The sequence below is a fragment of the Eubalaena glacialis genome, chromosome 3, assembly GCF_028564815.1.
Source record: "Eubalaena glacialis isolate mEubGla1 chromosome 3, mEubGla1.1.hap2.+ XY, whole genome shotgun sequence".
Taxonomy (NCBI): domain Eukaryota; kingdom Metazoa; phylum Chordata; class Mammalia; order Artiodactyla; family Balaenidae; genus Eubalaena; species Eubalaena glacialis.
The window spans coordinates 187,348,723-187,366,766 of NC_083718.1; the positions used below are offsets into that span (position 1 = coordinate 187,348,723).

General features: G+C 35.0%; 1 protein-coding gene across 9 annotated transcripts in view; it reads right to left on the reverse strand.

The window, feature by feature from the left end:
• Nucleotides 1–18,044, reverse strand: part of KIF1B (kinesin family member 1B) — a 144,564-nt gene that overhangs the window by 88,581 nt on the left and 37,939 nt on the right. For all 9 annotated transcript variants that reach the window (XM_061184991.1, XM_061184988.1, XM_061184987.1 and 6 more), the window contains exons 4-10: nt 17,338–17,517; nt 15,014–15,079; nt 11,236–11,414; nt 10,543–10,654; nt 7,366–7,443; nt 6,446–6,511; nt 2,218–2,293 (exon numbers count right to left, since the gene is read on the reverse strand). In XM_061184991.1, coding sequence (XP_061040974.1) covers nt 2,218–2,293; nt 6,446–6,511; nt 7,366–7,443; nt 10,543–10,654; nt 11,236–11,414; nt 15,014–15,079; nt 17,338–17,517 — 757 coding nt within the window. The remainder of the gene's footprint in view (nt 1–2,217; nt 2,294–6,445; nt 6,512–7,365; nt 7,444–10,542; nt 10,655–11,235; nt 11,415–15,013; nt 15,080–17,337; nt 17,518–18,044) is intronic.

Genomic DNA, 18,044 nt, shown 5'->3' on the forward strand with positions numbered 1-18,044 from the left:
ATGTTTGGCAGCCTCCACACAAGGCAGGGCCTGGAAAGCAACCGGACCGGGGGTCAGCCACGCCTACCAGACTTCCCACAGTAGTCAGCCTGCCACAAGAGAAGGACCCACGCAGCCCAAATAGGCGGCACCCCTAGAGCATATAGCTCTGGTGACCAGAGGGAAGTGCATTGCTGGAATGCATAGGACGTCTCCTACAAAAGGCCACTTCTCCAAGGTCGGGACACATAACCAACCTACCAGATACACAAATAAAAACAGCAAATTAGGCAAAATGAGGCAACAGAGAAATATGTTCAAAACAAAGGAACAAGATAAAATCCAGAAGAACTAAGTGGAAACAGGCAATCTACCCAACAGAGAGTTCAAGTTAATGATTGTAAAGATGTTCAAAGAACTCGGGAGAAGACTGAATCAACAGAGTGAGAAGTCAGAAGTTTTTAACAAGAGTTAGAAAATATAAAGAAGAACCAGAAAAAGATGAAGAATACAATAACTGAAATGACAAATACACTAGAAGGAATCAACAGTAGATTAGATGATACAGAGGAATGGATCAGTGAGCTGGAAGATGGAATAGTGGAAATTACTAAAGCTGAACAGAAAAATGAATAAAAAGAAATGAGGACAGTTTAAGAGACCTCTGGTACAACATCAAGTATACTAACATGACATGACAGGGGCTGCACAAGGAAAAGAGGGAGAGAACATATTTGAAGATAAAATAGATGAAAACTTCCCTAACCTGGGAAAGGAAAAAGACATCCAGGTCCAGGAAGCACAGAGAATCTCAAACAGGATCAACCCAAAGAGAACCACTCCAAGACACATTATAATTAAAATGGCAAAAATTAAAGATAAAGAGAGAATGTTAAAAGCAGCAAGGGAAAAGCAACAAGTTACTACAAGGGAACTCCCATAAGGCTATCAGCTGACTTTTCAGCAGAAACTCTCCAGAATGGAGTGGCATGATATATTTAGAATGATGAAAAGGAAAAACCTGTAACCAATAATACTCTACCTGGCAAGGCTTTCATTCAGATTTGACGGAGGTATCAAAAGTTTCACAGATAAGCAAAAGCTAAAAGAGTTCAGCACCACCAAACCAGTTTTACAAGAAATGTTAAAGGGACTTCTCTAAGTAAAAAAGAAAAGGCCACAACTAAAAACCTGAAAACTGCAAAAGGAAAAATCTCATTGGTAAAGCCAAATATAAAATAAAGGTAGTAAAGCCACGTATAAAGCAAGTAGGAAGGTTAACAGATAAAAGTAGTAAAATCATCTATATCCTCAATAAGTAATTAAGGGATACACAAATTAAGAGATGTAAAATATGATGCCAAAACATTAAACGTGAGGGGGGGGGGAGCCGGGGGGATGTGCGGTAAAAAGGTTGAGTTGTTAAAATGCACGAACTTAAGAGATCAGTAATTTACAATAATCCATATATATAGATTGCTACGTACAGTGTGGGAAATACAGTCAATAACTACAATAATATCTTTGTATGATAACATATCATTAACTAGACTTGTGTGATGATCAGTTTGAAATGTACAGAAATACCAAGTCACTATGTTGTGTAACAGGAACAAACATAGTGCTGTAGGTCAACTATACTTCAAAAACAAACAAACTAACTCACAGAAAAAGAGATCAGATTTGTGGTTACCAGAGGCAGGGGGTAGGGCAGAGGGGAAATTAGATGAAGGTGGTCCAAAGGTACAAACTTCCAGTTATAAGATAAATAAGTACTAGGAATGTAATGTACAACATGATAAATATAATTAACACTGCACTATGTTATAAATGAAAGTTAAGAGAGTAAATCCTAAGAGTTCTCATCACAAGAAAAATTTTTTTCTATCTCTTTAATTTGTTTCATCTGTATGAGATGATGGATGTTCACTAAACTTACTGTGATCATCATTTCATGATGGATGTAAGTCAAATCATTATGCTGTACGCCTTAAACTTATACAGTGCTGTATGTCAATTATATCTCAATAAAACCAGTAGGAAAAAAAACAAAAAAATTAAATTAAGGTGAGCAAATCCAACCAGCTTGAATCAAGAGAAAAAATGAAAAAAGGAAAGAGTACTCAAGTTAGTAATAGAGATTTTTCTTCTCAAAAAACAGAAATACAGGACAATTAACCACAAAACATAATCAGTAAACAGCTTTAAAAAGATCCACACACTGGTGGATCAACATACCTAGATTTTCTCGAAGGAGCCAAGTAAGTACAGAATCTCTGTACGGAATAAAATCAGTTTTCTTCTTCTTCTTACTCTATTAAACAGAAAGAAATGGCCTTAGCCTCTCTTAGCGTTGTTAGAGAGGAATAATTCACACAAAAGGCAAACCAGTCTAAAATTCCCAAGTAAATTAAATTACAGTAGGATGTCATCACTGTTGAAATTTAACACTCACAGCTTCAGTTCTTCACAATACCCAAAGCTCATCCAATAAATAATTTTTTTTATATTTTATTTTGAAAAATTTACAACATACACAGCAGTTTGGAGAGTAGCATAATAAGCTACCACATATCCATCATGCAGCTCCAACCATTATCGATTTTTTGCCAATCACTTTTCAATTATCACTCAAACACTCTTCTACATTTTTTCTTCCTGAACCATTTTGGAGGAAACTGCAGACCCCATGCCCTTTTATCCCTAAACACTTCAGCAGATAAGGACATTCTCTTACACAGTCACAGTTCAATGACCAAATTCAGGAAATTTAACACCAATACAATACTATTATCTAATACCCTGTCTTTTATAGCTCGGGTAGGGCTCTAAAGCGAATCCAACATTCCACCTAAATATACTTCAGGTACATATCTCTAACAGAGAAGGACTTTATAAAAAAGAAAAAGTAACTATAAGACCATTCTCACACTTAGCAAAATTAACAGTAATTCCTTAATATCATCTAATACCCAATCCTCAAATAATAATTTTTACTTTTGCAGAGGGGCAAAGATGAATCCTGTGTGTTCCAGGTTGGATGTGTAGGAACAACTCATTTAGTTAGTGAATTTACTTGGCCAACCACTAAATCAGCAAGTGGGATATTGCATATCTAGTAACTCTTGTATATTAATACACATTTGGTTTCTTTAAAAAGAAATTATGTTCAAAATAAATCCAACCATTAGAATTTGGACTCAAAGTGAAAAGGTCTAAGACAGTGATGTAATTTGCTAATCTGGAGATTTAAAAAGACTGCAAGATAAAGTTTCTATATTTATCAAGAGTTTACTTGTTTGCTGTGCACCTGAAACTAATATAACATTGTAAATCAACTATACTCCAATAAAAATTTTTAAAAAAATAGTTTACTTGTACTGCTCTCTCCATGTCCCTTCTCATTATCACAGGATAAAGCAAAAAGCACCAACACAAAGCCAGTGCTGAAATGGAGGAAATTATATCCTCTGAAAGTAAAAAACAATGCAAACGCTTTGTGTATAATAGCTACTCCAATATCTGCTGGCTGACTACTATGTTGTGACAATTTAAGAAGCTACTAAGGGGACCTAGAGGGATGGGAAAGGGAGGGTGGGAGGGAGACGCAAGAGGGAGGGGATATGGGGATATATGTATACATGTAGCTGATTCACTTTGTTATACAGCAGAAACTAACACAACATTGTAAAGCAATTATACTCCAGTAAAGACGTTAAAAAAAAAAAAAAAAAGAAGCTTCTAAGGGGAAAGCCAGAGTTCACTGATCAACATTTCCCCAGTAATAGGCAGTTTTATAATCCATTCCTGGTATAATCTGAGGTTACATTAAACTAAGGATGATCTACTTCGTGCTAAAGCATGGGTATTCAGAAAAATAGTACTAAGTAGCTGACTCTGGTTTGTTGAGGAGGAAAGGAAGTAGGCAAGTTGGCACTTGAATTCCATCTCATCAAATATGTCCCCTACATCTCATCCTACTCCACCCACAGACACACGTTCCACCAATTACAAAGTCATTTTCCACAGTAGGTTCTATTTCTAAATTACACAGACCTTTAGCGAGAATTAACCGTCTCAGTCATTCACAGCCGAGTGCGACTTTCATTCCACTATAAAATTCTTGGGGCCTGAAACCTCAGTTTATCCTTTCCGTTCCCCACTGCACCTAAACACTCCACTTTGCTGTGGTTAGTACTGAAAAGGCTGCAAGATTTAAAGTATGCCAGTTACAGTGACTGCCAACAGCACTGTAAAAATAAGCGGTGTCAGATTCTAAAATGTTCTATTTTCACTTCTGTCAATTAGACTAAGTTAAGAAGTAGTTAAATGAAGAAGCATAAATAGAACTTCAATCTTTTCCACTTGAAAATACCGCACAATTTTAGCCATTTCTTCTCTATTTGCTCTCATACAAATTAATCTCCTGTTCTCACATCCATAATTTTTTCAAAATAAGTGTTTCAGTATTTACATAAAAAGCTTTACTTAGATCATTAACCTCTCTAAAAAGAAATACTATTAAGTATGGATGGTAATAATCCTGTTTCTCCCCTCAGCGGAAATAATAATACATCTTAATTCACCAAAACTCATGCTTGTTACATAAAAACTAAAATTTATTTCTGATCTGTTACAGTTTATGACACAGATACAAAGTACTAAACTGGGTTTTATAAAACTGATTATAAAAAAATCATCTGCAAAATTTTGTGGCATAGAGCAGTGTGGGAAATACATAGAAAACTAGGACTCTTCTTTTGGTTGATATGGATGTTAACAGATAAGCAAATGGACAAGTTAGAATAATCACTAAATTTTAAGTCTTCATTGTTCTGGGACCCAGATTAGATATGTGAAGAATATCCACACATGTATAATATCAAATAGCAGAGAGATGTCTTAATCTAAGGCAGCTTTACAAAAATAAAAAACAGAAAACAGAAAAAGAGCATTATGTTTTATTAATATTTTTGTAGAAGTAGAGAATACACAAATCTATACATTTAAAAATATTTCAATGCAGACACTGCCTCTATCCCTGATGTTACTCTTGTGATTCAGAACAAACTGTTAAAGTGCTCTATTATTTATGCTAAAGAGTAGTAATAAATTTTAGAATATCTGTGTAGAATTTAAGAAAAAGAAAAATCTATTGTATCTGGATTAATAAGGATGCAAATAATGTGTTTTGTAGATACAGTTAGAAATTTAACTTGATTCTAGAGCCTTCACTTTACATATAATCAAACAGTAGAAAAAAATTTTTTAATGATTAAATAATCCATGACTTTCCATGGTAGGAAACAAGATAATACAAAGAGGCTTAAAAAATATATACCAATAATTTCAAGAAGCCAGCTATGTTTTAGAATGGTACCCATAAGAAATTTCTTTTATGGCTCTTTAAGAGGTTTATAGGCGACTTCTTCAAGTGACAATCTTATCGATCACTAGGAGAAGCACCATAAGATAACACAATATAGAAGCATCCTCAAATTTCTCTCTTGTTCCCTTATTCATTCTCCAAAGCACATCATGTTCCCTAAATTAATTTTGGTGTATAGTCTCATGATTCATGGTCACCCTAAACAGCAATTCTAAATTCCAGTGCTAGAAAATAAATGAAAAGTTTTTTGAAGGTCCCATTCCTACTTAGGCCTCCATATATCCTGCTGAGGATTTAAAATCATCACAACTGAATATACAGCTAGTTCATTTCTACCAAGCCCCACCATACCTTGCTGGTGCAGTTATCCTACAGATGAAAGCATTTAAAAGAGAATGAAAACACAGGATAAGCCTCCAAATAGAAAATATTCTGTTTAAATTTTAAGTCATAAATTGAATATGACTTCTCAGAGACAAGCAAGAAAACATTTAATTCTTTTTTAGGGATTCAAATGAGGTACTAAACTAAATTAAAGCATATAGTACCTAGTAGTTCCTTAGCTTCTAACCTAAATAATGAAGTCCCTTATACAAAAACTGTTTCAGCTTTAGTGTTCCACAGCTAAGGAATAAGAAAAAATAAAACTAGTTTAATAAGTATATTATTGGTCCACAAATCAACAGCATTCACCAAGGCAAATTGCTCAAAATACTCTAAAATGTACAGTATCCTATTTAGAAAAGATCATATAGAAAAGAATATGTAATAAATACACTTGGTTTTTATGAGAGATATAAAATAAGGTTCAAATAGTCAAAGCTTAGGTCTTTGCAAAGACCTAGTTTTAATTCTAGCCTTTACAGATCTACATTTACTTTCATTCTCCTTAATCACTTTTATTTTCAGTACAAAGTCAAAGTGTGTTATACCCAGTATCTTATCTGAAAAGCTTTAAAAGGAGAAAGGCAAGATTATATAAAAGGACCAAGAGAACATCCTTCGTAGGCCACCATAAAATATCGTCAAGTACATGTGTTGAACAAATTTTCTCATGCAATGAAGTATAACACTTACCACCTCTGCCAAGGCTGAAATGACTTTACCCAGAGTTGTAAGAGACTTATTAATATTTGCTCCTTCCTGAAATCAACACCAAACATAGAAGAATTATGATAATTTCTACTATTGCCATATAATATATAACACATAAAATACAATTAACCATATGCTAGCATTATTTGTTTATTTATGACCACAAGTTCTAAAAACCTCCTTTAACCCTCAATCTTTACTCCTCTCCACTTGCTGACATGCCAGGACCACATGCTTAACTCACAGTCCTGAAGTATCGTCAAGATGTCTGTGCTCCAAAAACTTACAGATGCAGCCTTCTTCCGACAACTCAATGACATGAAATTTCTCCTCCTGTTAAGCATATCTCTAGAAAACTCCATGCTTGTTCTCACATCTAGATCTTGTGTATTCTTTTCCCATTACTGTCCCTTACTTCCATCTAACCAAATTCTGACTGTTCCTCAAAATACAATTCAATTTTCACCTTGACCATGAAGTCCACCTTAACTATTATCGTGTAACATATCTTTGCATTGAAGTTACAGATCAGAAGACATAAAATTTTTTCTGTAAAAGGTTTTGTGGGCCATGTGGTCTCTGCTGCAACTTCTCAACCCTATCACTATAGCACGAAAGCAGCCACAGACAATACACAAATAGATGTAGCTGTGTTCCAATAAAATTTTATTTACAAAAACAGGCAGTGAGCTGGATTTGGCTTACTGGCCATAGTTTGCTGACCTGTGTTATAGAACTTTTTTTTTTTGGCCGTGCTGCACAGCTTACGGGATCTTAGTTCCCCGACCAGGGACTGAACTCGCGCCCTCAGCAGTGAAAGCGAGGGGTCCTAACCACTGGACCACCAGGGAATTCCCAAAGAACATTTACTGACTAGGCTATTTGTTTGGTAAAATAAATACCTTTAATCGAGTCCCTTTGGCACCAGTTGAATCAGCTCGTTCACTTCCTGCTAGATCCACCAAGCTGATTTTACTGACCTGGTAAAGAACAATAACACTGGGGCAATTAAAAAATAAGCAAGGTAGAAGTAGAAAACATTTAGAGGCAAGAAATTAAAAGATTAAGTCATAGAGAACACTAAAAATGTTAATTAGACCTCTTATACGTGGCATAAGAAGACAAACATACTGTAGTCAATTTAAAGAGCATGCAAAAAAAGTTCATATCCATTACCTCGGTTTAAAAGAAATAATTTTAGGATAAACACATTTTAAAATGATATGTCATAAAAATGTATAAAACTCATTAACCCATTAAATGGCATATTAAAAATGAAGCTTCTAGCAACTGGAACTCTCACACACTGCTGATGGGAATGTAAAATTTTACAATTGCTTTTGAAAGCAGTTTGGCAGATTCTTAAGAAACTAAACGTACACCTACCATAAGACTCAACCATCCTACTCCTAGGTATTTTTTGTTGTTGTTTTTTATTCTTTTTTTTTTTTTTTTGGCCACACCGTGTGGCATGCAGGATCTTAGTTTGCCGAACAGGGATTGAACCTGCACCCCCTGCAGTAGAAGCGTGGATTCTTAACCACTGGACCACCAGGGAAGTCCCCTACTCCTAGGTATTTACCAAGAGAAACAAAAAACAAGTATGCACACAAAGACCTGTATACAAATGTTCATGGCATCTTCATTTGTAATGATCAAAAACTGTTCATTTAAATGACCATCAACAGATGAAGTAATGCGCAAACTGTGATATATCTATACAATGGAATACTGATCAGCAATGAAAATGAGTGAACTATGGATACACACAACAATACAGATGAATCTCTAAATCATTATGCTAAGTTGAAAGAAGCTGGCAGAAAATAGTACGTACTATATGATTCTATTTATACAAAATTCTGGAAAGTGTAAACTAATCTATAGTGACAGAAATCAAATCAGGGATTGCCTGAGGATGAGAGTGGAAGAGATTACGAAGGGGCATAAGGCAATTTTGGGGAGTAATAGAAATTTTCATTATCTGAATTGTGGTACTGGTTTTACAGGTGTACAGGTAGTCCCCCCTTATCCACCGTTTCACTTTCCACGGTTTCAGTTACCCGTGGTCAACTGCAGTCAGAAAATATTAAATGGAAAATTCCAGAAATGAACAATTCATAGGTTTTAAATTGTGTGTCATTCTAAGCAGCATGATGAAATCTCGCTCTATCCCAGTCCATGCCTGGGATGTGATCATCCCTTTGTCCAGCATATCCCACTCCTTAGTCACTTAGTAGCCAGTTCAGTTATCAGACCAATTGTTGTGGTATCACAGTGCTGGTGTTCAAGTGACCCTTATTTTACTTAATAATGGCCCCAAAGCGCAAGAGTAGTAATGCTGGCAATTCGGATATGCCAAACAGAAGCCGCAAAGTGCTTCCTTTAAGTGTACGCTGAGGTTGCTAATATCCACGGTAAAAATGAATCTTCTATTCATGAAATTGTGAAGAGGGAAAAAGAAATTCATGCTAGTTTTGCTGTTGCACTTCAGGCTGCAAAAGTTATGGCCACAGTGTGTGATAACTGCTTAGTTAAGATGGAAAAGGCACTAAATTTGTACAATAAGATATTCTGAGAGTGAGAGAGACTACATTCACATATCAACACCACAGTATATTATTGTAATTGTTCTATTTTATTATTGTCATTAATCTCTTACTGTGCCTAATTTATAAATTAAACTTTATCCTAAATGTAAATGTATGGGAAAAAAACAGTATATATAAGGTTTTGATACTATCTGCAGTTTCAGGCATTCACTGCGGGTCTTGGAATGTTATCTCCGGCAGATAAAGGGTGGGACTACTGTATACATATGTGATCCAATTTTATACTCTAAATACGTGTTGTTTGTTGTACTTCAATAATACCTCAATAAAGTTGTTTAAAAAATTTTTTTAAAGCTTCAGGAAAGTTTACAGAAAAGTATCCAAAATAGAAGCTATGGTTATGGGTTAACATCATTATTTTTGTAGATTTAACATCAGGGAAGAAAAGAAAAAATGCTTTCACATAGCATGTTCCTTGGTGCCATTCAGACAAATACTGACTACTAAATGACATTAATATAGAACCTCTGGCTAGGCAGTGTCAAGTTATTTGATCACCTATATGAAGAGTGTATTTTGAAAAATAATCTTCAGCTAAAATGAACAAACAAGTCACCAACTAAAAGCTGATTTTAGTTTTTAGTGATATCAGCATCACAAAGTACTCAGTTTATAAGGCAAGATCTTTTATAACAGCCAGGACAATAAATCTAACTTCAGATTTAAAAATCCAGCTGCATGCTACTTAGGAATGTAGGCAGACTAGAAATCAACGTAAGTCTATTATTAATGGTAATAAAAATAAAATTAACATTTATTGAGTGGCTACTCTGTGCCAGGCACTAGTAGATGCACTTATCCTATATTAATATTTACTCCTCTTCACCAATCCTATGAGGTTAGAGAAACTGAGGCACAAAGACTAACTTGCCCAACATAACACTGCAGAAAAATGGCAGAGCTAAGATCTAAAGCAAGCAGTTTAATCCCAGAGTCTACTATATTTAACCAACCACTGTAGAAAATGAGAAACTAACAAGCACAGGTATTTGAGGAACATCAGAAATGCTGTGCAGTTATTTTTTTCCCAAGAATAAAACACATCTTGTCTGCTTAATTGTTTGCTTAAACAGTTTAATTCCACAGTAACATTATCAGAGCTCAAAAAAGTAAAATACACATACCAGAGAAGTTAACAAGGTAATTAAGAGATTCCAGTCAAGAAGAAAAGGAAGGATCTTCTTCCCCACAGAACTGCTTAACTCTCTTGCATAGAGCAGTTTTTGAGACTCAAAAGTCTTGGATTGTTTTTTCTTAACCTTATTTTCTATCTTGCAATTTCACTCAAGAACCCACGCTCAAAACTGGTTTAGAGTGGAATAAAAATGATTAGTGGAAAGTATAAAATACCCTTCATTAAGTAAAAGGGCAACTTTCTTCCCTTCCACAAAATCAGAAGGTAGCAGGAGGGACGTCTGAAAATCCCCATTCCACACAACTCAAGCCCAGACACTGAAGTTCTCCTACCTTCTCAGTGGAAAGGTTGGTTTCAGTATCATGTTTCTTCTGGGTGAAAACAATGGTAAACACAGCATGGGAACGGCTACTTGTTTCATTCATGTTGGTAGCTGCCACTGTCCTAAAAAAACATAAATGTGACCACATGACAACAGAATCCTTAGATGAATGCTAAAATGACAGCAGCCTCCAAATTATAAGCATAACAATCACAAGCGACAGCTTTAAACTTATTCAGATTACAAGATTGTCACTTACACAAAATTGCTCTCAATATACCTTATCTGTGAACCTATCAAGTTACCTGCCAACTCCAAAGGCACCCCATCAGAATCATTCTTCATACTCCAGCTATACCTTTAGAAACCACCAAGGCATTTGATTTTTATTCTTTATTAGGTGCTCAGTTATTCTGGAATCAATTACTACCATAGGCATGTGATAACCAACATTTTACCACAACTTGATGAAAACCTAATAGTAAAACTTAAAGTTCTAACGTGTTTCAGCAGTGCATTGTTTGGATGAGAAGGATACCAAATATGTTGAGGACCCTGCTTCTCCAGCATAGCCAAAGGATCAGAGGACTCCACAGTGAAAGCAACTTTCATAGTTATAAATGTGGTCTCAAATCCTTAACCAGGAACAAAAGGCCTCAAAATACACCAAAGACCTCAGTCATCAGTCTATTTCCTACCATACCTGGCTTTGTTCCCAGCATCCATGAGGTCAGCAATATCTGTGTAGGAAGTTACTGCCAACTTTGACAGATCCTCCACATATGGGCCAAGAAGTGGATGTTCACGCACACGCAAGTTACCCTTGTTTTTTGGATTCAGCAAGTCTCGTACTCTTTCACAGTAAATTTCCATGTAGCTCACCTAGGAACATATTATTAAAGTGATTTAGAGGACTTGGAAAAAGAAATCCTATACATTAAAATGATTTTAAAATCTATTTATCTTTTCACCTTTTATTAAAAGCTCTACAATTAGAGATCAGTAACCTTTACAACGTGAAATACCAATTCCAGTCCCTTTTATTCTATTACCAGTAGCACAGATATAACTGAGTAGGTTAGAACCAGCCTTCTGACTTTCTCAGGAAAGAAAAGGGGGTAAACAGGCTCTCTCAGCACACAATAGCTGCTACTTGTCTTAGGCAGAAAAAAAATCATTTTTAGTAGTAACTTATCAGTTATTAGTGTTTTGGTTTTTTTTAATGCATGCTGTTGTCAATAACTGGGGATTACAATGAGGTTACTCCAAAAGCTTGAAAACAAGATTTCTATTAGTGTTAAAACCAAGGAACAACATCAATATTCCAGGGCAGTGAAGACAAAAGAGATCTGCGACTCATACTTTAAGTCTGGCCACATTGTGACCAAACATATATCTATCAGAAGGGGTAAGGGTTGGTTAGCATGGAACCTGATTGTTTGGAAGGACCTATCCAAGTCCCCTGGGGAAAGGGGAAGCCACAGACAGTACACTTCAGGAATTCTTGTCCCATCAGCAAGAACATTCCTATCATGGAAAGGGATGTATTAGGCTATCATTTCTTCATCTGAAGCAACTGAACATTTAATTTGTCTAATCAACTCCTCTCCAATTCCATACTCACCAAAAAAAAACAACAAGGTTCCAATAGAGGTCTGCCCACAGGAGGATAATATGCCAGTCTTGCTAATGTGAGTGTTCTGGTCAGGGTAATATTTATTCCTCACGGGAAAGTAACAAACCAACATGGTGGTTTCCTAACATCAGTCAAATGAGCTCCACTCAAGAGTCTGGCTTTGAAGGATCTACAAGATCAGACTTCTAAGCAGTCAAGGCTCTGAAGTGGGAAAAATTCACCACAGTAAAAGCCTCATCGCGATGCTTCCCCAGGAGTACAACACTTCTGTGTCACCGAGTTGTTCAATCATACAACGTAACTCCTGCATTCTTCAAGTTTAAATTTCTAGAGAAACATTTTCAGAATATCTGAAATAAAACTGTATCTACATTCCATTCTCTTTCAGTCTGCTCTGACTATATTTATACTGTATTTTAAAGTCAGTTTTTAAAATACTGAAAACCCTCAAAAGATAAAGTAATTGATCTATTACAAGAATAAAACAACAGGACAACAAATATTCTTTCTTAAAGCAGGTTATTCTAGATGAGAAATTGAAATGGTAACTTTAATCATTCTCGTGTACTTAAAACTTGTACATACAATCCTGAATCCCAGGAAGATATTATATTTTCTTGGAAAACTTGCTGTCCCTTTTCACACAGGCATGGTACTAAGAGGACCCAAATAACCTGAGTAAGGTTGATGTGCTCCGTTACTTATTCTCTAATACGCAAATCCATCTAAAGACATCACTACTTCAGAACCAACCATCATAGACCCCACTTGGCAAATTCAATTCCCTGAGCACCATTAGCTTCCAGGCACTTTATAGGCCCTTGGCATACATCAGTAAATAAAGATCCTTGCCCTAATGAGCTTATGATTCTAAAAGGGATACTGAAAATAAACAACAAACATAAAAAATAAGTAAAATATTATAAAGTAGGTTAGAAGTGATGAATACTATTTAAAAAAAAAAAGAACAGAGCAAGAGAGGTCAGGAGTGCTGTGGTAGAGGGCAAGTTGCAAAATTAAATAAGGTGGTCATGGCAAGCCTCATTGAGAGGGTATGATTTGAGCAAAAGACTTGGAGGTGAAAACTTAGTCAAAAAGATATTGGGACTTCCCTGGTGGCAAAGACTCTGAAATCCCAATGCAGGGGGCCCGGGTTCAATCCCTGCTCAGGGAACGAGATCCCACACGCATGTCGCAACTAAGAGTTTGCATGCCACAGCTAAGGAGCCCGCAAACCACAGCTAAGGAGCCTGCTTGCCGAAACTAAGGAGTCTGCCTGCTGCAACTAAGACCTGGCGCAACTAAATAAATAAATATTAAAAAGAAAGAAAGAAAAAAAAAGACATCCAGGAAAGAAAATTTCAGGCCAAAAGAAATGTAAATGAAAAGACACTGAGGTAGGAATGTTCCTGGTGTGTTCCAGAAACAGCAAAAAAAGAAAAAAAAAAAAAAAGAAAAAAAGAAGGCCAGTGTGGCTGCAGTAGAGTAAATAAGGGAGAGAGGCAGGAGAGGAGGTAGAGGTCCCACCAATGTGAAGAACAACGAAGTATCAATTAGGGATACACTGTGCACTCCAAATAAGCCTGTGAACTCTGAATAACATGAAAGAAAATGGCAGCTTCTTTTATTACCTATAAGCTCAAAAACTTCAATCACATTGTCACTCTCCCTATCCTTTGAATTTATTTAAAATTTATGATATTTTAATAAGAATGATTAATAAAGATTACTGATTTTCATTTGCTATACATTTACTATTCAAAAAAGAATAGTTATAGGATGAGACAAGCTATTCAGAGAATTCATTTTAACAAAAAATATTTTTAGAGCAGCACATTCCCCTTTTGGTGCATGACAGTTACCAGGCAGAATTCTTTGAAATTTATACAACACTTTATAGGTAAAGAAAAAACCCAAAGCAGCTAAGTGGGTCAACTAAGAATTGCATAAGACCTATAGAAAGTCACAACATATACATTTTTAAAAATCTAGAAGTCACTTAAAAAACAGACTGATTTCTCAAAACAACAGGCTCATGTTAACCGAATGTTTTAATAACTTCAGCTACTATGAAACTGAATACCAAAAATGGGGATGTGTAAAACAACAGCTTCATAAAGCACTTGTACAAAAAAGTGGAAATGTTTATCAAATAAACTAACATATATAATGTAATTCTACAGACCTCTTCTCAAAAGAACTAGGGTATATACACTGAATGGAGAATAACTTTCCAAGATTATAAACAATTACAAAGGGGAGAAGGGGAGAAGAGATTTGATTACATATATTTTAAAAACCTATGCCTGTCAAAAGTCATTATTAATAATATTAAAGGGGGAAGAGTTCATGCAAATGAATAACAAAAACATTGCAATCCCAAAATGTAAACAGGCATATGCATAATTTACAAGATGTTCAATCACACTGCTAATCAAAGAAATTCTAATTTTAAGAGTGAGAAAATTTCCCTTATTAAATTGGCAAAGATTAAAAAACAAAAATACTAAACGTTGACGAGGACACAGTGGGTGCTTACACCCTCCTGATGGAATGGAAAATTGGTATAGCCTTTCAAAAGGCCATTTGGCAATTCAAATGTATCATCTGACAACCAACATACATAAAAAGGAAATAACTGAAAATAAAGCCACAAACTTATGAACAAGGATTTAATTGCAACATTCTTCATTATAACCAAAACTTAGAAATAGCCTCAAAGTACAGAATTGGGGCAATGGTTAAGCGATCTATATAGCTCAGTCATAATTCGGAACCATTTAAAAGTAGCATTTGAGGGAATGGAGCACAGAGGACTCTGTTTTTAACCCACGACTGTACGCACCTCTACAGAGTAAGACATTTCTTCGTTACAGTTGTCATTGATTTTCTCAAATAGTTCTTCACATAACTGTAGAAACAGAACGAGAGGCACGAAGAGCATAAATCAGAAGTACTACCGTTACCCATGCGTGCTAAAGGGATTAGCGAGATCCCTTTTCTCTTTTTTTCTCTAAATATTAATGGCATCAACATCAAAGGTAAATGCTTTGAATGAAATAAAAGGAAAGTTTTTAACACATTCTTCTCATCTAATCCCTATTGTCCCTCAACAGTATGACCTCAATAATGTTTCCTTAGAAAGAAAGCCACATACAGGGGAAGAGAAGGGATTATGTCTCTTCTATTGTTATGTCATTGATTTTACTTCATGTGAATTCAACTCTTCATATTATACTAGAATTAACTGTGACTCAACTATCAGTATTATAATTGTAGGAGTAAAACTACTATTAAACTGTATTTTGCACACTTATTTATCATGACATATAAATTTTATTATATGTTCTCAGTTACTATATACATTGTAAATTCATACATATATGCATAGAGAGAATATACACTATTTGAAAAGAGTGAATAAAGGTATTTTTGAGAATAATTTTGACTCTATAAATTTTTCCCCTTTACCTCTGCCTTAAGATTCCAATCCCTCTTATGAGAGGCTGTTCCATTACACAGTGACATTTCTAACAGAAAACAATTTTTCTAGATCAGGAAAATTATAAAATTTCACTCTCCCTATCCTTTGAATTTATTTAAAATATGTGATGTTTTAAATAAGAATAATTAATAAAAATCCACTGAATTTTCGTTTGCTATATATTTAGTATTAAGGCAATCAATATACATTTGAAAAATGAACTATATGTTCATGATTCTCTAGAAGTCTAAATAGAATTTAAGATGGATTTTAAGTGGCAGTTTCTAAAACATAAGTCTTCTTAAAAATTCATACTTTGGCATTAAAATAAAATATTCAAAAATTCTACCAGAAAAGAGATACATATGTAACTATACAAGAATTCCAATAACAAACAAAGGAAAGAGAAGGACTATTTAATATTACTTGCTATATCTACAAACAATTATTTTATTGTCAAAGAAGTTATTACATAGTAGTAAAAGCAAAGACTTAGACCTGTGCTTGGCACATTATGAGTGCTACATTTAACGTTTTCTCTAATTAGTATTAAAATTATTACCATTACTATACACAAAGAAGGACAATTCCCAAATATATGTCTTAATACAGACATTACTGTTTACGTTAAAAAAAAAAATAGGGACTTCCCTGGTGGTCCAAGGGGTGAGACTCTGTGCTCCCAATGCAGGGGGCCCGGGTTCAATCCCTGATTGGGGAACTAGATCCCGCATGCATAACGCAAATAAGAAGTCCACATGCCGCAGCTAAAGATCCTGCGTGCTGCAACTAAGACCTGGCACAGCCAAAATTTAAAAAAATATATGTGAGTGTGTGTGTGTGTGTGTGTGCGCACGCTAGTATGTTCACCTTTGTCTGAAAATGTCCTAATCTTTATTAATAATAAGCATTTCAATTATATAGCTGAATTTAAAATTATAATCCAATAATCCATTCAAAAAAGTAGCTATTGCTCCCTTATATATTTTATTTTCAGAATATAGCAATGGCCACACTAGGCCTACAGTAAAAGAACACTTTAAAATTAATCCCAAATATCATTAATAAAAGCAAACCACGTTCCTGTTACTAGCAAAAGAAGTTCTTCCTAAATGTACCTGTGTCACAACTTTTCTCCATTCCCAAACAATACAGAATCAAAAGACTAACTGCTCTTAAAAAAGAAAAAAAATCTCAGATTGTTCAAGCTTTAAGTGATAGAATTAATTTTAACAGGATAAAAGGAAAGGCAATCAAATAAGGCAATCAAAAAACAAAAATAATCACATTCTTAAGAGGTGATCTATATATGAACTTGGGAAAAAAAATCAGACCAACAACACTCACCAGGTGTCCCCAGGATTCAGAACAGAGCCTGACACATACTATCACTTTTTAAAGAAGCTGATAACATTGTTCAAAAGATAAAGTAACATGGCATTGGATATACAGCAAAACCTTTACAAAAAGTCAACTTTCCCACCTTTAAAAACAGACATGAATACATATCAGTCTTTTCCATCAGACTGTTAGCTCCTCTCAGGGAAAGGGATTTATCTTTGTGCCTCACATACAATAGTCCCTGAATAAATGTTTGCTAATAAAAATAATTGTTAATGCAATTGAGGACTAAGAGTAATAATGAACAGAGGTTTTTCATTCTTCTGTTTTTTTTTGTTTTTTACCTGTGGAATGATGCCAGCCTGGCTTTCTTCTTGTTTACCCATCATTGTATAAGACTTCCCAGCACCAGTCTGCCCATAGGCAAAAATACAGACATTATATCCTTCAAAGGCATGTAAGAGCATTTCCTTTCCAATATCATTGTACACACGGTTTTGAGATGCAAAACAGGGATCTTCGGGCTGTAAAGATTAAAAGGAAAAATAAATGGCATTTTATTCATATTCTTTCCTATGCTTATTTGATTACTTCTATAATAAAGTGTTTGAAATCAGAATAATCACCTAAAATACATTTTTAAGTCCCCCCTACATATAGTTTATTTTTCCCATTAAATGCACACACACAGAGGCACTATTAGAGACATCCAGGCCAGCCATACATAAAAATATCTACATGAAATTATCTGACATGATTACATTTCATTTTCCATAACCTTGAAGGTATCACTCTTCCGTTCACAGGGAGCTCCAAGAAAATTTTAAGTGGAAAATGGGGCTGAAAGATCAAAGATCAAGTCCACATATAAAAATATTTCTTTTAATTCGCTCCAGGTGGTGTGGCTATTTCTCAATAAACACAGCTTTCAGTGAAGAATGTTTTCCAACCCCTTTCACAGGCCCTTCCCTTGGCAATTAGGCTTTGCAATAGTTTAAAACATCTCCTACTCTAACACAAAATAGGAAAAGAAGAACAAAAAATGCATAAC